Source organism: Episyrphus balteatus, chromosome 3 (genome assembly GCF_945859705.1).
Source record: "Episyrphus balteatus chromosome 3, idEpiBalt1.1, whole genome shotgun sequence".
Taxonomy (NCBI): Eukaryota; Metazoa; Arthropoda; class Insecta; order Diptera; family Syrphidae; genus Episyrphus; species Episyrphus balteatus.
In genome coordinates, this window is record NC_079136.1 from 58,672,660 (window position 1) to 58,694,271 (window position 21,612).

General features: G+C 30.8%; 1 protein-coding gene across 3 annotated transcripts in view; it reads right to left on the bottom strand.

The window, feature by feature from the left end:
* The window catches only part of LOC129913105 (homeotic protein ultrabithorax), a 172,590-nt gene that overhangs the window by 138,003 nt on the left and 12,975 nt on the right, over positions 1–21,612 (bottom strand). Inside the window, exon 2 of one of the 3 annotated variants that reach the window (XM_055991599.1) lies at positions 7,480–7,524. The exons of the other annotated variants lie outside the window; for them this stretch is intronic. Within the exon in view, the coding sequence (XP_055847574.1) occupies positions 7,480–7,524 (45 nt within the window). The remainder of the gene's footprint in view (positions 1–7,479; positions 7,525–21,612) is intronic. 3 annotated transcript variants of the gene reach the window in all.

Below are 21,612 nucleotides of genomic sequence, written 5' to 3' on the forward strand. Positions count from 1 at the left end.
AATTTCGGATATCTAATGAAACGTATTTAAAAAAAAACGTGCATACAAGACCTTTTTTGGAACGGCATAGGAAGTTTTATGTCGTACTTACTTGAATTTGCTGCTACTATTGCAGTTTCTTTTAAATGCATATTGATATGATGAAAACAAGGGAAATTACCTACTTTTGACAACTTTTTCAGAAATCTCGAGTCTGGAATTTTTTTTAAGGTAACCTATAAAACAAAAAACCTATTTCCTTTTCGTAAAATTTTGTAAGAAGCAGTAGGTTCCCTACTCGTAGAAATTTCACTGAGTTGCAATATCAGTGTTTTGACAAATGATCTTCACTAAATCTTATAGATATTCTGTATGGTTCAGTGTCACAAGCCATTTCAAATGTAATATTTTGTACAAAAACTACACACTACAAATGGAGAAATTGATTTCAATTTTTTTTTTTCTATTTAAGCCGCGAAACAGTGTTACCATTGAATAATTACAAATAGAAGTGGACACCCAGGGAAACTTCCGCTGTAAAATTGTCGTCGCTAGTATCGTGCGTTGAATTAAAAAAGCAAATCCAACAATCCAAAAGCAAAGCCAACAATCCAAAAGCAAATCCAGCAACCCAAAATCAAATCCTAAACAGCTTATACATATAGATAAAAGTTTTCCTATTTCAAAAAGTGGAGATAGCCTAGAGGATAAGGTGAATGTCTGTTAAGTTTACCTACCTGGGTTCGAATCTGACGGGAAATTGAGATTGTTTTTTTTTCTTACATTACTAGAATAAAAATTAATTAAATTTGTCAAAAAAAAATCTCCACAAAAAAAAAACAATTTCAATTTTTACCGGTATTCGAACCTAGGCCACTAGGAATAAAAGGCATCGTACTTGTTCTCTAGACTAATATGACTTTTCAATAAACGAAAACTTTTATCAACATAAGCTCTTTGAAATGTATAATAATAATTAATAATTTTTTTATGAAGGTTTAAAAAAATTATTAGTTAAGACTCAACTCGAAAATACATGATAGTTGAGGCGCAAACCTGTAGTTCATCTATCTTCCGGTACTATTATAGTCGCATGAGTAATCTGCGGTGTCACTTCTATTTGTAATTATTCAATGGTGTTACAGTTCCATTTGCTGCAAAAAGTCAGGAGTGCACCGGTACTGATCGCTAAACTCATATCAGAAGTCTGAGCAAATAGGTATCTGATCAAAATCCATTTATGCGGCTGAACGTTTACTTTCCTGCTTTTATAGTTCAAAACATCAAAAGCAGCACATACTTTCCCCAAGGTGAAATGGATAGAATTTCGTAGGCCGATAGCGAAACAGTCGAATAAAAATTTACTTAGCCGCTTAATAAGACAAAGAAGTTCATGTCTGTTTGATTTATTTTATGCTGACAACAACGGAAGCAATAAATTAATAGAGTTTTGTTTCATTGATCAGTAGCTAAGAGTACTGTTTCTATTTTCCGAGAGGAAGAAGAAAATCTCAACTATTTTACTGACTAAACTTCTTCAATTTTACGATTTTGTTTAGACCTTCTGTATCCGCTCATAACTATGGTCTTAAAAAAGGTCGAAAATTTGAATATCACGGAAACTCAGACTTGCTATAGCTAAAGGTCAAGATAAAACTTTAAAAAAATTCTCACAGGAAATTTTAAATTACACGCGCAAAAAACTACCTAATAGCATTGAATAATTACAAATAGAAGTGGACACCCAGGGAAACTTCCGCTGTAAAATTATCGGCGCTAATATCGTGCGTTGAATAAAAAAAGCAAATCCAACAATTCAAAAGCAAAGCCAACAATCCAAAAGCAAATCCAGCAACCCAAAATCAAATCCTAAACAGCTTATACATATAGATAAAAGTTTTCCTATTTCAAAAAGTGGAGATAGCCTAGAGGATAAGGTGAATGTGTGTTAAGTTTACCTGCCTAGGTTCGAATCTGACGGGAAATTGAGATTGTTTTTTTTTTTTTTTTACATTACTAGAATAAAAATTAATTAAATTTCTCAAAAAAAATCTCCGCAAAAACAAAAAAAAAACAATTTCAAATTTTACCGGTATTCGAACCTAGGCCAGTAGGAGCAAAAGGCATCGTCCTTGTTCTCTAAACTAATATGACTTTTCAAAATACGAAAACTTATATCAATATAAGCTCTTTGAAATGTATAATAATAAATTATTAATTTTTTTATGAATGTTTAAAAAAATTATTAGTTAAGACTGAACTCGAAAATACAAAATAGTTGAGGCGCAAACATGTAGTTCATCTATCTTCCGGTACTCTTATAGTTGCAGAGTAATCTGCGGTGTCACTTCTATTTGTAATTATTCAATGCTAATAGGTACTCGAATTTCTGTTTTTATTAAACACCACCATCAGATATCATCGGTAAGTAAGTACGACCATATTCAGGTGCTGAAATTGGCACGCCCACTAACATACTAAAATGGCAGGTTTAAGTTAAACTTCTCCATCAATTTATTTTGATGAATATCCAACAGGCATATCAGATACTCCAAGGGCTTTGTTACTTCTCAAGCAAAAAACTGGTTTCATCAAAATTAAGTGATGGATATTCTTACTGAAATAAAAAATTTGAGCTATGAACATTTTATGATTTTAATTAGGTAGGTACCTATCTTATAATGGGATTGACCATGCTTGAAATTGAAAAAGATGGCGAAAATACTGGATCTTTTTTGTAATCAGCATGATTTGCTTCTTTCAATATTTCTAGATATTTTTCTCCGATAAAATGCAAGTAACGCTTTTATTAAAAGTTTTAAAAATTGGATTTCAAAATACTGGTTTTTTTGTAAAAACTTTTCAAGTGATTGCATCATTAGTCTAGTCTTTATAAGACTTTTATTTATCGTATTGTTGACTTTTTTTGGAATCTGTTCAAAAATAAAATGACCTAGTTTTCGTTATTTCCACAAGATGGAACATTTTAGGAAAATATCTTGGTTCTTAAGACCCAGCTTGTGTAAAACGAAATTTTGGTCAAAAGTAACCTAGCAAAAACTCCGCTGTTTTATCGAGCAGTTTTTAAGCTGAATGGTAGTTGTATAGATATAGATACCAAGTTGAAAATTGTTAAATGATGGGGCGGTCTAAAACCTGCTGAACTTATTAGACTAAAATAAGGCTTATCACCGTTTCACGGACGAAATTTATCAAACATTTTTAGTTTTCTTTCAATGTTCAATCATTATAAAAAAAAGCAATAGAACCAAATTATTTCCCAAAAGACCTTCTCTCCTTATCTTTAACCCACAAGATCCAATTCTATCTCATATCATAATAGCTCAAAATCGTGCTTCCAAACAAAAACTAAAAAAACTATTAAAATGATTTAATGCTTTAAAATTTATATCGTCAAAATATATATCCCGGTATATGTACATCTCGAAACTATAAACCTATCATATCACCTTAAATTCATCTGAGTTGACAAATTTCACACACAACAATACTTTATGTTTTATAATTTGAAAAACGTGCGATAGCACATCACCGGAAAATGCTACTCTGGTGCGCGTAAAGTCGCATATCCCATCCAGTTTCCCCCTTTTTCATCAACACATAAAAGCACGATGCTTGGTAGAGAGAAAAGATATACAATTGGCCAATATGATTTATTATATTTATATTTGGTATAGGTACTTTCAACTTGTTGTTGTTGTTGTTGTTGTTGGGGAGACACATCATGATGGAATTTTCACTCTTTAACCACTTTGTATGTTGTTTTATATAGGATCTACCTTCAAATCGTTTAAATTCTACCAAAAATTTGCTAGAAATTTCACATAGATACATTTGTATCTATGAATGTATCTATGGGCATAAATATAACAACGACCATGCAAATATGAATTATATCCATTTCAATAAATTATAACAAGTGTAACGTAACAACACGACGACAACGACCAACGACTCATCTTTTGACTGCCGTGCATTGTATCTGAGATACATTTTACTTGTGCTGTGCCTGAATTTTATGACTGTGACTACATGGATACAAATGGCGAGGTGAATAGACCTACTGACCTGATTTTTCGAATTTTCGTTGGTTTCAATTTTTTTTTTTGTTGTTGTTTTTGTTTCAAAGATAAAAACGATACACAAAGGTCGGTTTTCATAAAAAAAAAACAACAAACGACAAACGACAAAAATATTGATTTATTTTCTTCAAACAAACAAAATTTCTAGGAAAAGATACTTTTTTTTTTTGCCTTTTCATATCTATGAACTAATAAATCATCAAAATCTCACAAAACCACTAATTAACTATGCGAAAGAAAAATAACAAAAAAAAATGTTTAAACTGGTGTGAGTAGGCATATAAAATAAATCTCTGAACCTTTACGTTTTCGCAAAAAAAAAAAAAAAAAAAAGAAAAAAAAATAAGTTACGTGAGTTTTTTTTTTTTTTTTTTTTTTATTTCGCAAATTCATTCTCATTATGACCTTTGCGTATTCCAATTTGTATTTATTTTTTCTTTTTTTTCATTTTTACCTCCCCTCTGTGTAGATACAATAATATAATTTTTATTACGTGTTTATGTGGATCACAGTGCTTTGGCCGCATTTATCCGAAATAAAATACAAAAGAATGAAAATACGCGGTAGAACGAAAATTATTTAAAAAAAAAGTATCTACAAGATACTTCTAAGGCGGTGAAACCGTTTAAAAAGCAATTTTGATGAACCTATATATTTTGATATTTTTTTTTTTTTTTTGTATTTTGCAGTTTTTTTTGTAAAAGGTATAGATTTTATTTGAAACACAAAAATTTTTGTTACTGATAACCTTTAACCGAAAAAAAAACTGGAAACATAGTTATTTCCATTCCATCATTACAGAAATCAAAAAAATTAAAACAAAAAAAAGCAAGATTTTGTATCTTATATTTTTTCATCGCGCCACATTCATCTGCATGCGTTGGATGATGGTAAGTTACAGATGCAGCTTGACGTCTTTGGATGGCGCAACCTTACAATTTTTTTTTTTTATATGCTCTCCCTCTTACTTAGCTTAAGATATCGAAAAGATATGTTTTTTTTTTGTTTTGTTTTAAAAATATTTTTTTTTTTCAGGTTCTTCTCTGATTTACTTGAGAGATGTGATGATGATGCTGATGATGATGATGGTCTGGTTGAATTCTGGAGGTGTGCAAGAGCCTCTCTCGATCAGACGTGATTTTTTTTCTTTGTTTTTATTAATTTTTTTTTTGTATTCGAATTTTAAGTCAGCTATGTTAGCCCACTTTTTGATGCCAAAACAAGTATTATATATGGTAAAATGGAAAAACACAACACAGAAGAAGAGAAACAAAAATAAAAAGATATAATAAGGTGAAGATACATTGAGGGCAATAAAATCGATCTTTTTTACTATGAGTCCCATCCGCATGAGAAATCAATCATTTTTCTTCAAAGTTCGATGGATGAAGGGGAAAAGACTTCGGAGGGTGATCGATGCAGTCGGTGTTTAGTAACCATGAAATGAGATAAAAATGAAAAAACACATATAGGAAAGCTGTAAGTTGGAACCAAGGTAAATTTTGATACCCTATTTTTGAGAATTTTTGTTAATTGGATTGGTATTTGGCATTAAAGCTCAATGTTCTTTTTTTTTTATTTATTTAACAATTTTTCCTAATCTTTAACTAAATTAAGCTGAAGTTAGAAATCCATGTATCTGTAACACATTTTGAGTCCAAGTCATCAACGACTTCTTATAAGTTGTGGAACGTATTCATTCCACATTTAACAGAAGATAAGTACTCCACTTCAGGTGGTCGCTAAGAATTTTCTAAAAACAATATTTTATACCTTGAATTACTGATGACAAACATTTTCAATTAAAAATGGAAAGCTTCCAGTTGAAAAAGAATTGGAGACGTGCGCTGGTTGCAGAGTTTTAGCCTTGTATCACGTATTCACTAATTTTCCACAAATATGTACTATTTTTGAGCGGTTAAAGGAAATTCTTTTTATCATGACAGACAAGTGTTACACTTGAACAACTATTTTCACAAAAAGAAGCAGTAACGTTGAAATAGGCTGTATTTGAACCAAGAAATGCAACTTAATAGTGCAAAATACCACATCATTACGTCAAGTGCCAAGGGGATGACTTTTTCCGACTAGAAATAACATTCTATTGGTCCATTATATTCTTATTTCTTGTATTTTTAATAACTTATTCCTAGTAAAATTCTGTTGTTGAGATCTAGTTTGAAGTCAGTTTATTGTTCAAATTACACGATTTTTTTGCAGGTTGACTTCAGAAACCGGCGTCAAACTTTCTGGTTTTGTATCGTTCCATTTCTGAAGTTAACTGAATACTATTGATTTTGCATTTGCTGGGACCAGGAGCTCGGAATGCCTTAACAAGTACGAGAGCTATTTACCAAAATTTTCTAGCATTGCTTTGGAGGTAACCTTGTTGTTCAAAACGTAACAGTCAGATTCTTAATAGACATAATTTTTGCAGATTGAACATCATTAGCGATGCTATCATAGAAGTTCAAAAGTTTCAAAGTATTAAGATTAACTGATCTTTTGTTAAGAATATTTTTTTACCAAATTCCTTTAGTAAATTAAATAATGAATCGTAATTGAATAGTCTATTTCCAAAGTGATTTTTCTCTCTAAAAAGAAAACACCCTTTAACACAAAATACTTTGATGAACTGATGTTATTCTGAATTTCTATGGAACAGAAAACATACGTACCAAATTTAATCTATCTAGCACTTTTTCTAACTTTAAAGAACTGTTCATACAAACGCCAATAACTTTTAATATGATCATTGAAAATAAGGTTTTCAGTGTTGCTAGATTTGACATTCAAAATACTTCTATATGAATATCATGTTAGTACCGTACATTGTACATTGAAATGCAATAAAACATGTGAAAAAACGATCAGTTGAATAGTAAAGAATTAAATTATTATGATAATTTTTGTTAAATAATTTTATAGTTTAACCAAACAAACTAGCATCACCCTATGAAGAAAAAAAACCTACTTGTTTCAAAATAAATGAGGTGCTTGACTTTCAAGATATGCACTCGTACTTTACGAGTGCATATCTATACACCACCGTTGGTTGTTGCTGCCAATGGGGAGCTTCCGAAGAGAATTTTACGATATAATATAATAGCTTATTATATCAAGATCGAACTATTTACTCTAGGTAAGTAAAGAGAGGTACCCTACATTATAGAAGGTAGTTATAATGTTAAAGTCGTTGGGTTGATCGGATTTCATAAAAATTAAAGATCAAAATTAAAAGGGTTGGTCCTGATTGTAGAAAGGTACATGTTTAAAATTTTTAATGATCAAGTAATAATAAAAAAAAAAAAAAAACACACAACAAAAATTCTACTTTGCTAAAAGATTTTACTAGATAGTAGTTATTATTATGTAGTAATAGTAACTCAGTTCTTACCGTTGTAACTGTTATGAAGTTCTTGCTGTATGGTGTTGATCTTACCTGAAAAATTTTGAAATAAAAAAAATAAATAAAAAATAAATAAAAAGGAAAATAAAAAAGTTAAAAAAGAATACAAAATGGAAGTTAAAATAAAAAAATAAAAAAACATGAGACCTCTTCCAGTTAAAAAAAAGAGTTAACCCAATGTGTTGTATATGTCAATAGTCGCTCATTATAATAAATAAAGCCTAATTTTTACTTTGTTGCTATTTTTTTTTTATTCATTTAGGTATATAGTTTTTCGCTAAGTTTTTAGAAGTTAGCGAAAATCCTTTCTATACTTGGGTCCAGGCTAAGTGAGTTACGTAACAGGTTGGTAAAAGCTTATTGAAGTTCAGATTTTTTAAATTTTTACTCTTAGACCTTTCGCTAACTTTACAAAAACTTAGCGAAAGCAATCTAGAATAAATATTATAAAAAAAATTAAAACCATGTCAACTTATAGTAAATCGCCTTTGGGGGACCTAAAGATAATTTAAGAGCAAGTTCGCTAAGTTCATATAAATTTAGCGAAAAAAAAACTAAGCGAAATACCAAACAATGAAATAAGTACCTAAAAATTCAACAAATTCTAGATTTCCGTGATGATATGGAAACGAATTGGGTTAAAATTTCAAATAGTCAATATGTGTTTCGCTAAGTTTTAGAGTCTTGAAATATTAAAGAAAGCTTTAAAAAAAATTGTATACTGAGTAAACTTATTCAAGGTTTTTAAAATCTCTTAACTTTCAAACAACATTTAATTTTTCCTTCAATTCCTATCGTCTACTTCTTCCAAAAGTCATATAAACCTCAAGTGTTTTTGATATGTTCTTTAATCCACCATCCAGCTTGCATGGCAAAAGATATCTGCATTGTAGGTATATCGTCGCATCGTATCTAAAGCCATTAATATCCAATTATTATGTGTGTTTATTTCATAATTACTATTTACTCATATATTTCTATGACCACAACAGAGGCACAGACAGCAAAAAAAAAAAAGACACAACAAAACAAAAAAAAAAGCACAGAAAAAAGGTGTCCTTTAACATTTTTCCTTGCCTTCGCGCAGTGAAACCCAGATAAAATGCAAAACAAACTATCATTAAGAAAGAAAGGCAAACGAAACGTTCCTGATTCATCTTTTTTTAGTATTCTTTTTTTTTTTATATTCTGAAGGTAAGTTCTTCTTGCAAAAGCCTGATAGGTATAGACCTCCCCTCTTCTTTCTTTACCTATCCACCCCAAAAAGACCCTTTGGAACTGACACCAAAAACGAAAAAAAAGTATCCCAGTTCGCAATATTAAAATGATGCAGTGGCAGATAATAAACACTCATGTCAACAAAACGTATCCTTAAAAATGTGTTTCTTACACACTAACTATATCTCTCTCTCTCTCACTCTTGCTCTTTTTCGCTCAGTTTGTTGCTGATGATAGTGACTATACAAAGGACACAACATCGTAGTGATGATGGTGCTTTTTAGTGGGATGATGGTGTCCTGGTTGTGAATAACTACAAAAACAGTCAACAAAAACACCGTCACTTTTATACACAAAACACATTTCCACTAAAAAAAAAATAAACCTCGCGCACAGCGCACTCTATCATCCAAAGTATCTTTAAATGCCGTTTTACATTAAACGCTTTCATACCTTAACCCAACAGCAACAGAGACAAAAAAAATAGTTACAAAAGACACCAATGCAGCACCCAGAGAGAAAGAGTTGGAACTGGGATTTCCTACGTTGGGCGCCACTTTTTTGAGGGTGGTGATTACCTTTCACATGTATTTTCTTTCTTTAGATAATCTAAACTCAAGGCGATAGATACAAAAATTTTGATATATTTTATTTGTTGAGCCAAAAAATATTTAATTTTATTTTTTGGTAGAAAAAAAAGGTGCTATACGAGACGATGATGATGGGATCCACATAGATGACACAGAGCGAGGAAAATCCAAAGTAGAAAAGAAAAATGATTTAATGGCAGTGATAAACCACGTGTGTATTTAAATACTGCGATGGGGGTCTTATGTAAACGTAATTTTCACCACCAGTTTTCAATTCTAGTTGTAGATTTACCCTCTCTCTCTGAGGCTGGATGATGATAATGGGGAGTGGAAAATCCCTTAGACACTCAAATTTAACACTCGAAAGTTTTTCTCTGCAGTTTTTTTTGATGGGTAGTACAGTGGCCAACTATAAGCCAGGAACCCTGAACAAATGTTTACTTTTTTGAAAGATTTTTGTAAAATTAAATTTTAAATTTATAGTTGAAGGTTTAAGATGAGAGTAATTTTGTATGCGTTTCTCGTTAAAACATTTAATAAAAGGGGTGAGGAAAGTGTCTACAAGTTCATATCTCTCAAGTCTTTTTAAGTTCAATATCCGGAGAAGACTTATATCAAGATACACTCTTGATGCATTTTCTAAACAAAAACTTGACCGGATCGTTTATTTTCCCTAAAGAGAGAATAAGGATTGACTGTCACAGTGTTATTGAAATGTATATCTATAGTGCCTGTAATATTTATATATTCATTTGAAATTTTATTCGTTATGGTTCTGTGGACAGTCAGTGAAAAAAAATAGAGAGGAAAATGTGTGCGATAGCCCATGGAAAGTCATTAGGGAAACATTATATTGACATTAAATGAAGAAGATTCTTTTTTTTTCATTTTTCTTGTTCTTCTTTACCCTTTAATATTTTGCCACTTGGAAGAATAAAGTGTATTTGTAATAGAAATTGAAAGAAAGTAGTATCTATGGGTTTGTAGTTCAATGGTAATAATGTCATTTAACCATTAAACGATTTATATTGATGTTTAAATATGTTTTCAATTTTTTACTGAACTCAAGGAGTGTTGTATAATTTTTAGTAAGAAATATATATAAAATTTATTGATTAAAATGACCCATATTTTTAAATGTGAAGGGATGCAATAAAGTATGCAATTATTGAAATTGAAAGTTTTGGAAAGACTTGAAAAGTGAATAAATCCAGGGATGGAACTTCAATATTTAGAGTCCTAAGGTTAGAAATTTGAAAGTTACTTAAGGTAAATTAATGCCCAAGTACCTATACTTAAGCGAAAATCTTAATCTTCAACATATAATTTCTATGGAGTTTGGTATTAACGACTTAAGTCCAAAATCGTCGTTTTGAGATAAATTTTGGAAAAAATTAAAAGCATTTTAAAAATTTTATAACTGGTACAAAAATCAGAAGAATAAAAGCAGGCAAAACTGGTGAAAAAGTAAAACAGGTGAAATATGTAGAAATATTATCAAATATAGGAATGCGTACCGAAAAAAGCGAGCGTTAAATTCCTAGAATCAACAACATTTCACTCAAGTAATTTATTATACTTAAAATTTACCTATCGCAGCAACAATAAATCTTATAAACAATAATTTAAGCCTCAAGAAGCTTATACTAAAAACATTGCTACCTAAGAACACTAGTGCAATACTGAACATATACATATTTCAGCTTCTATAAAGTATAACAGCTTTACCGAAGCTGTGAATTTAAAATTGTTTAAATGCTCTTCTCTCTTGTATATGTTTTAATTTGTGTTCTATGAACTTACTTATGGAAGTTATGTAAGAATTTTTGAAACACTTCTTAGCAAATTTGTGGGAGTTCTTAACGAAGTTATAGCTTCTGTAAGCAAATTGTCTTTTAGGAATCTTTAAAACACTGTTTCTCGTTGTAAATTTTTGCATTCCTTGAACAGAACATCTTGGAAATATTTCATCTAAAAATGTGATAGAAGGACGTCACTGATCTGGACACAATAACATTCTAAAATTATTAACCTAAACACAAAAAAAAAACTAAACATAACTGTCTACTGGCCATAAAAATTACATGTGAACGAAATGTTGACACGCAATTTCATGTTGCATGCAATGAATGTAGGTATGAACTTTGCTTTAAAATATACTTAAACTTCCCCCCGGTCAACTAGAGAACAACAACTAAAACAATAAAAAAAATACAAAATTCCATAAGGTCATAAAAAAGACATTCTTTTTATTAAATAAACCGTCAAAAAATAAACCAACAAAAATACTATCAACAGTAAAAAAAAAAATAATAAAACCCGTCTAATAAATTAACAATGCAAATCAATTTTGAATTCTTTTTTTTTTTTGTTTTGTCTGTTTATTTTTTAATTGCATGTAAAAAATTGAAAAAAAAAAAAAAAAAAACAAAATATGCATGGACATTGTCAAGCCCATGTCAGCCCTCGCACTCCATTAATTTCACCTCGGCTACTTCACTCTGCTATACTGTGCACTGTAATTTAGTTCGACCCAATTATTTTCGGTTCATCAAATTATGAGCTAAAAATATGTTTTTTTTTTTTTTTTTTTGTTGTTTTTGATTATTTTTGGTTCGTTTTATTTATTTTGTGTAAAAAAATGAAAACGAGGTAGGTAGAAATATACTTTCCCGAGAGAGTGTCAGGATATACCGTAATAATGACCGTACATACCAACAAAAGTATACAAAACTTATACACATATGAGAGGGAGTTAGCGAAAGTGGGAATGTGGAGAAAAATGACCAAAAAGAGATACGTAAAAAAATAAAATAAAAATATAAAAAAAAATTATAATAAAAATAATGAAAATAAAAATGAGAAAAAAAAAACATTCTTTACCACCACACGTTATAAAGTATAAAGTCTGTCATTTTTGACCATTCAGTGTGTGCGCCATGAGAACATTATAAAACAACAAATCACCCGTTTGTATACCACACACTTATATTATATAGTAGTTCGTCGACGTCGTCGTTGTCCGTATCCGTCCGGCCACTATACTATGCCATATTATACACCAGTGAAGCCATCATGATGGGGAAAATCTGATTTTAATTTTGATTTATTTATTATTAATAAATTCATTGGTGGTCGATATGCATCTGATGGTTATATTTTTTTTTTTTTTAATTCATAAACATTTTTCGATACACGCATCTATACACTTTTGATTTTTTGTTTAATTTAATTTTTATATAGGTATCTGGTCTTTCTAAGTTGTCGGTGATTCAGAGTTTGAGAGTAAGTTTTTTTTTTAGAGAGTGGGACTTGAGAATTAAGAAAATATTTGGGCCAAAATATGTCTGCAAAATTGAATAATGATTTATGTAAATTGCATGTGACACACAATTTTGTTCCACGAAAATCTGTAGAGAAATCTGAATATAACGAAGGGACACTAACGGGTCGCAAGTAGTTGCTCTTATAGTTCAAAGTTTCTTTGTTTTAATAACTATTTAAAATACGAGTTTTTGGTATATTAAAATTCTATTACCTAAATAAACAAATCTAGTTTCTAGGTATTATTTTTTAATTTAAAAAATTTTAATGCACAAAATTATTTAACATGGCAAGAAGAATATTTCCACAAGTTTTTAATAAAATCGGTTAAGCCGTTAAAGATATACACGTGAACAACCAAAAAGTATATAAATTATTGGTTAAAACGGCAACGCTCTTATTAATTCTTCGATTTTTTTGAGTAAACATTTTCTAGAATCAATATTCTTGTATGGAAAACGAAAGGTAACCGTTTGTTCCTAGCTAAAGGTCAACCCACTTAAAATCACATGAATAAAACAGCTAGGAAATTTATTCTATAAGCAAGTTGTTGCTGTATCCCAAACTTTTTAAAATTCCCAAAACATCATTTCGGATGTGGAAATAATTTTGGGATGTGGATATGTATACAGAACATAAGGAAGTTCCGTCAGAAGACGGACAGTATGACGAAAACCACGTTTTTGGAGTTCTCGAACCTGTTTTTGCTACGAAACAAAAATTTAGCCTTATCTACCTAATAGAAAACAAATAGGTAATTTTAATATCGTCGGCACAAAGCCAAAACCGCGAATCTGCATTTTTGGACATTTTCACTTTAATGCGGCATTAAACTTGTCATCGGCCCCTCTATCCACTGCTTCGACCCCATTCATCCTTCTGTTGCCTAAAAGCCTAAAATATCAATTTCCGTAGCACGACTTCCCATACGATTGCATGAATTTCCAAAACTTTGAAGCCGTTTTTCTCAAAACTACAATTTTGCAGATTCGTGGTTTTGGCGTTGTGTATAGTATCGAAGAAGTTTTTTGACTAAGTGACCCTTAAAATCCTATCTTATTAGCAACTAATAAACATATCTGCAAAGAAGTTTTAAAATTAGTCTTTACTTATACAACTAAAACACAAGCTTGAAAAAAAAAACCTGAAAATATGTTTTTACTTGAGAGTGATCAGTAAAATTTGATCACGAACATTTCTTTTACAAATCCACGCATTTAATGAAACATTTTCTTGACGCCTCATTTTTTATATTTCTCCGGTGTACAAACAGGGTAACACTCTTAAAAAAACACTTGATGATGGCCATTTTTGTTTTAAAGATGGCTGCCTGACATCACGTCAAATTAATTGTATTTGTTACTATAGTCAGAATCTTGTTCTGAAAAATGGATTTATGCAATATTTAAAAAACTCAAAACTCACAGCTTTGAAAAATTAAGACAAAATCGAATTTAAAAATATTGAATTTGAAAAAAAATCATCATAAGGAAAAAATGAAATAAGACTTGTACAAAATTTAAAAACAAATTGTAGAAAGACTAGGAGGTTAAAAAGACTTAATTGAAAAAAAAAAATATGTGTTATTTTTAGGCATTAAATTGGTCCTTAAATATTTATTCATTTATCATTCAATTTTATTCCACCAGTGTATAATTTATTTATACATAATAATCAAAATTATTCATTTATTTTACTTTACAAAGTTTCATTTAATTTTTTTTTTTTTTTTAAATTTCAATTTCGATTGCCTTATTAAAACTCGTGCAACAATAAATATTAAAAACACCTCTCACAAAATGTTTGTTCGCATTTAGTGTGATTATGATGATGTTAATTAATTATTTTTTTTTGTTTTCTTTTAATTTTATTTTTCTATATGGTATGAAATTGAAATGAACTTTTGCTTATTTTTATTTTCCTTTTTGATATATCTTACGTGTGCAGAAACAAAAAGGGGTTGCCAACAGAATTGCTACTAAGTGGTTGTAGAGTATACCTACCTATTGATAAATTTATAATTATTCTTGTTTAGTTACTTATTGAGGTTGTAATTTCAAAAAAATGTTCCTTTGTTTACTTATGCTTACGTTAATACCTAGGATTCTAATATTATTCTCAACAAAGTTGAAAATATTTGCTTTTAAAAAAGAATAAAATGTTCTTAAGGAATAAATTTATGAAGAAATGCACTTGACGATAAATCGAGGTTGCAATTTTTGCATTTAATGGTTAAACGAGATTGCGTGCTTAGCGAAACGGAAACAAGAGTGAAATATTTGTTTTTTTTTTTCATTTCGTGCAGCCAAATAAACACTGAAAGTGGATGGAAGTAGTTTAGGTATAAAAATTTTTAAGGACATTTTAAAAATGGTATTTTTGAAATAATGTATTTTTAAATTGTGCGTAAATATCGTTATTGGTCTAAAATTTAATTTAATAAAAAAATTTAAATATACCTACATATATTATCCAAACATACTTTTCCCTATTAATTTATTAAAATTAGCAGAAAACTTTTTTTTTTAAGAAATCCATTTAAAAACCAACTCAAATGATTTAAAGCTATTTAGAAGTCTATAAATCATGATTAGGTAAGTTAAACAAAATTTATTACCATAAATCAATAGAATACACAAAATTATAGTGGCAACCCAGAAAAATCTACACGATTAGTAAAACACTAAAATTCACAAATTTTTGCTAAAGTTTTAAAAGTTTTAATTTACATTTTGGTAGTTTTTGGTGTAATTTATTAGTTCATTAAATAAAATCTCCGTTATTTCCACTAAGATGAATATTTATGCACAAAGATACAAAAAGCTTACAACAATATTATTGTCCGCGTATAGCTACCGATCAATGATGACGTAATCAAAAAAAATCTTGAAACAAAACAAAAAATAATTTCGCGCGCATAAAAGCCTTTATAACATAACATATGTAGTCACCTACTAATACAAAATACTAATTAGTTAATTATGTAAATTAATATTATCTTTGTATCTTTTTTTTTCTCTATATTCTCTATAAATTCTATATAAGATGAAAGCTAAAGAGAATAGCTCAAAAATAGACAAAACAAAATATTAACCTCTCAACCATAAGAGAAGCCCATCAAGCCGTAGGGGAGAGTGGGGCTAAATGTAACAGGGGTAAGAATTAACAGCTAAAAAAAGCGATGTTCCATTCAATATTAAGAAACGCGTAAAGGAGAAAAATGCTCAATTTTTGCATATCTACCGGCACATTTTCTTCAGATGAAGATTAGACGACAGGGTGAGAAGTTACACTAGTGGTGCCCAAAAAATGCATGTTTGTAACTTTTTTTTTAAATTTTATTTTTGGTCTACCTCTTTACCCGAAAAAGATAGAGTGCTAAGTGTTTTTTTGTTATATGCAACTGTGTTTTGGCTCAAATTGCGTGTATATGTTATGTCTATGTCAGTTTCGCTTTTTTTTTAAATTGATTTTATGTGCCAAATTTCATGCTGGGGCTAGTTGTAACATTTTTCCGGGGCAAGTTGTACCATGTAAAAACCTACCTATACTGAAAAATTGTTTACCTAATATAATTAACAACCCTGAATATGAATGCTTGTAATTGAATTTGTATTTATTTTGAAATTGGAAACACATTTTTGAACCACCACTTGAATTCATAAAGCTTATAAAACAATTTATTAATTCGAATAACTTGTATTTAAGACTACTGTCAAATTTTCTCTCTAAATCTTGGATTTGCCCCTTTTTTTACAAATTCGCACCAAAATTTCATGACTGAGGTTTGTTTTTATTGTTATTAATTAAAAATAAATAAATATAAACAAATAAAGGTATTTTTCTCTTATTTTTAGTTCTTGGTACAACCTACCCCGGTATGTGTTACACTTTGCCCCGTATGTGGGGTAAGTTGAAACAACACGATTTTTTATTTGGAAGCTTTATTTTTCAACTTTACCGTTATGTTTTGCTAAATTTTTATGATGGATCTTGGAGCTAAAACATGGGTCTTTAATTTAAAAAAGGTCTGGTTGACCCACTTTCAAATTTGTAGGAGAACCATCGATTTTAGAAAAAAGTGTTACATTTGGCCCCACTCTCCCCTACTCAAAGTGCTCATTCATCATTTTTATAATTAAATCTAAATTAGCTTATAAGGTTTTTTTTTTTTTATTTTGATATTGTAGGTGTGGATAGTTTTAAAAATCTCAACAAAGCATTAAGCTTTGGCTTAAAAGACTAAAATATGTTAACTTAGTCAAAGTAAAAAAAAAAAAAATATTTCTCATACTTTTAAGTTTTTTTTTTTTGTTTATTTGATTTGCTGATTGCTAAAGACTGACTTCTTCTCCTAAGACCAGACCATACCACTGATTTGTGGTATGGCCTTACCGTGCGTCTTTCTCGTTGTCGTCGTCGGTGGTAGTGGAAGCTTCTTCGTCTTCATTTTTTTTCTTTTTTTTTTATTTTTTTTTTTTTGCCTATACCTTGTTGTTGTTGTAATAAATGTGAGAAATTTTTAATTTATAAGTTTCTCGTGCTATCGCGGCGATGATCTTATATGCGCTGCGCTTGGATGGATGATGGGTTAGGTTAACCGAAGAAGAGAAACCGAACAATAATTCCAAGCTCTCTGATGCGGCAGAATCGTACGTGTATTTGTGTTATTTTTGTTGGCGATTTTTGTTTGGTACCTATTATTTTGAATTAATTCGATATTTTATTTAAAATACATTTTTTTTTATTTCTACGCAAAAGTGGAAAGATGTATTATTTTACCATTTTTTATAAAATTGTACTTTAAAAAATGTATTAGACATCAAAATGGCACTTATAGCCCGATCATCCTAGACGAAATTTCACTATATATCAAAGTTAATTTAAGTACAAGATTTTTTGATGCAGTTAGGTTCCTTTGATGGAGTAGAATATGAAACCACAGTTTTACACCAAAATTTGATATGGCGTATCCCCGAAAATGACCTCTGAACCCTAGGAAGTTCGAAAAAGTGATTTCAGTCGAATTTAACAGAAATTTTATCAAAGTTAATGGAAGTACACGATTTTTTGATGCAGTTAGGTTCCTTTGATGGAGGAGAATATGAAATCACAGTTTTACACCAAAATTTGATATGGCGTATCCCCGAAAATGACCCCTGAGTAACAATTTAGGCTTTCATAAGGGTCAATGCAAGCTATTTTTTGGCTTTCATATAACAAGAAGGACAGGTCTTATGCAAATCATTTTGGCGCATTTTACCGAAATTGCATAGGACTTTCCTTCACAGGTAATCCACAAGCTAATAGCTTGTGACAAACAGCTTAAAATGGCCTTACGGAGGTCTTTCTAGAGAATGTTTATCTAATGCACAAACCGGATTACTTGCGTAGGATGTTATAATAAGGCCTAATAGAAGTTGTTGTAGGTGATGTAGAAAATGTTGTAGAAAATGCATAAAAAAAAAGAATTAAATGAATTTCATTAATTTTCTTTTGATTTTTTCTGTTTTGTATTTTCTACATATTATTTTATTTATTTTAATTTTTTCCTACTTTGTTTCTTTTCCTTTTTTGGAAATTCCACAGCTTTTTCTGTTGTTCTGAAATGATGAGAATATTATTTTAATTGAAAAAGAACACATTTTTTTATTTTCATCACATGGGCCGACCAGGAATCGATCCCACGTACCTCTGCATACCTAGCCAGCACCTTACCAGTAGACCATACTAGAATATTAAAGATGAGTGGAAAAAAGGGAGCTAATTGAAACCTCACATAAAAATGCAATGTTTTTTTCTAAAGCGTTACAAACATTGCATATCTGCAGGATAAAAGCTTTGCATACTTATTGGTGAAAAACATTGCATACCTACTTGAGAGATGAAAACATTGCATACTTACAAGAACCTCTTGAAACAGGTCTTATGAAAGCCTTCGACTGAAATCACTTTTTTCGAACTTCCTAGGGTCAGAGGTCATTTTCGGGAACACGCCATATCAAATTTTGGTGTAAAACTGTGATTTCATATTCTTCTCCATCAAAGGAACCTAACTGCATCAAAAAATCGTGAAATCACTTTTTCCGTACTACCTAGGGGTCAGGGGTCATTTTCGGGGATACGCCATATCAAATTTTGGTGTAAAACTGTGGTTTTATATTCTCCTCCATCAAAGGAACCTAACTGCATCAAAAAATCGTGAAATCACTTTTTCCGTACTACCTAGGGGTCAGGGGTCATTTTCGGGGATACGCCATATCAAATTTTGGTGTAAAACTGTAGTTTTATATTCTCCTCCATCAAAAGAACCTAACTGCATCAAAAAATCGTGAAATCACTTTTTCCGTACTACCTAGGGATCAGGGGTCATTTTCGGGGATACGCCATATCAAATTTTGGTGTAAAACTGTGATTTTATATTCTCCTCCATCAAAGGAACCTAACTGCATCAAAAAATCGTGAAATCACTTTTTCCGTACTACCTAGGGGTCAGGAGTCATTTTCGGGGATACGCCATATCAAATTTTGGTGTAAAACTGTGATTTTATATTCTCCTCCATCAAAGGAACCTAACTGCATCAAAAAATCTTGTACTTAAATTAACTTTGATAAAATGTCTAGATTGATCGGGCTAGCCCGATCATCCTAGACGAAATTTCACTATATATCAAAGTTAATTTAAGTACAAGATTTTTTGATGCAGTTAGGTTCCTTTGATGGAGTAGAATATGAAACCACAGTTTTACACCAAAATTTGATATGGCGTATCCCCGAAAATGACCTCTGAACCCTAGGAAGTTCGAAAAAGTGATTTCAGTCGAATTTAACAGAAATTTTATCAAAGTTAATGGAAGTACACGATTTTTTGATGCAGTTAGGTTCCTTTGATGGAGGAGAATATGAAATCACAGTTTTACACCAAAATTTGATATGGCGTATCCCCGAAAATGACCCCTGAGTAACAATTTAGGCTTTCATAAGGGTCAATGCAAGCTATTTTTTGGCTTTCATATAACAAGAAGGACAGGTCTTATGCAAATCATTTTGGCGCATTTTACCGAAATTGCATAGGACTTTCCTTCACAGGTAATCCACAAGCTAATAGCTTGTGACAAACAGCTTAAAATGGCCTTACGGAGGTCTTTCTAGAGAATGTTTATCTAATGCACAAACCGGATTACTTGCGTAGGATGTTATAATAAGGCCTAATAGAAGTTGTTGTAGGTGATGTAGAAAATGTTGTAGAAAATGCATAAAAAAAAAGAATTAAATGAATTTCATTAATTTTCTTTTGATTTTTTCTGTTTTGTATTTTCTACATATTATTTTATTTATTTTAATTTTTTCCTACTTTGTTTCTTTTCCTTTTTTGGAAATTCCACAGCTTTTTCTGTTGTTCTGAAATGATGAGAATATTATTTTAATTGAAAAAGAACACATTTTTTTATTTTCATCACATGGGCCGACCAGGAATCGATCCCACGTACCTCTGCATACCTAGCCAGCACCTTACCAGTAGACCATACTAGAATATTAAAGATGAGTGGAAAAAAGGGAGCTAATTGAAACCTCACATAAAAATGCAATGTTTTTTTCTAAAGCGTTACAAACATTGCATATCTGCAGGATAAAAGCTTTGCATACTTATTGGTGAAAAACATTGCATACCTACTTGAGAGATGAAAACATTGCATACTTACAAGAACCTCTTGAAACAGGTCTTATGAAAGCCTTCGACTGAAATCACTTTTTTCGAACTTCCTAGGGTCAGAGGTCATTTTCGGGAACACGCCATATCAAATTTTGGTGTAAAACTGTGATTTCATATTCTTCTCCATCAAAGGAACCTAACTGCATCAAAAAATCGTGAAATCACTTTTTCCGTACTACCTAGGGGTCAGGGGTCATTTTCGGGGATACGCCATATCAAATTTTGGTGTAAAACTGTGGTTTTATATTCTCCTCCATCAAAGGAACCTAACTGCATCAAAAAATCGTGAAATCACTTTTTCCGTACTACCTAGGGGTCAGGGGTCATTTTCGGGGATACGCCATATCAAATTTTGGTGTAAAACTGTAGTTTTATATTCTCCTCCATCAAAAGAACCTAACTGCATCAAAAAATCGTGAAATCACTTTTTCCGTACTACCTAGGGATCAGGGGTCATTTTCGGGGATACGCCATATCAAATTTTGGTGTAAAACTGTGATTTTATATTCTCCTCCATCAAAGGAACCTAACTGCATCAAAAAATCGTGAAATCACTTTTTCCGTACTACCTAGGGGTCAGGAGTCATTTTCGGGGATACGCCATATCAAATTTTGGTGTAAAACTGTGATTTTATATTCTCCTCCATCAAAGGAACCTAACTGCATCAAAAAATCTTGTACTTAAATTAACTTTGATAAAATGTCTAGATTGATCGGGCTATTATGGTAGAAAAAATGTTGCCTAAATTCCAGCGGTACAAGCTTTAAATCATTGTCTTTCAGGCTTTTAAGTCATTATCGATAAAAATACCCATAAATCTTAATTCGAATCTCTTTTTTAGTTTGAGATTTTTTTTTGTTGGTTTTTTTATTCTTCGCGGGCCTCTCAACTCTGTTTAAGTTGTCCCTATACACAAATTCCTCTTGTTTTTTTTTCAACCAGGCATCCTTGTGAGTAGGTACCTATATCTTATTTTTCTTAAGAAGACGAAAAACCCAAAAAAAAAAAAAAAAACTTCAAGAATTACATCATGATGAATTAGTTTCGCATTAATTTATTGCAAATTAGTCGTGCCCACACAGAAATAAACCTCAACACCGTATAACTGCCAATAACTCAGTTTGTATTTTGGTAGAGGTACCCACCTTTTTTTTTTTGGGTTGGTTTCAAGTGACCTTGAAAAAAATTTTCGTCGATAACTTGTCAAGATTGTAGATAGACTTATTATGTACAGGTACATTTTTTTGTTCAATTCAAAATAACATGTACCTGTC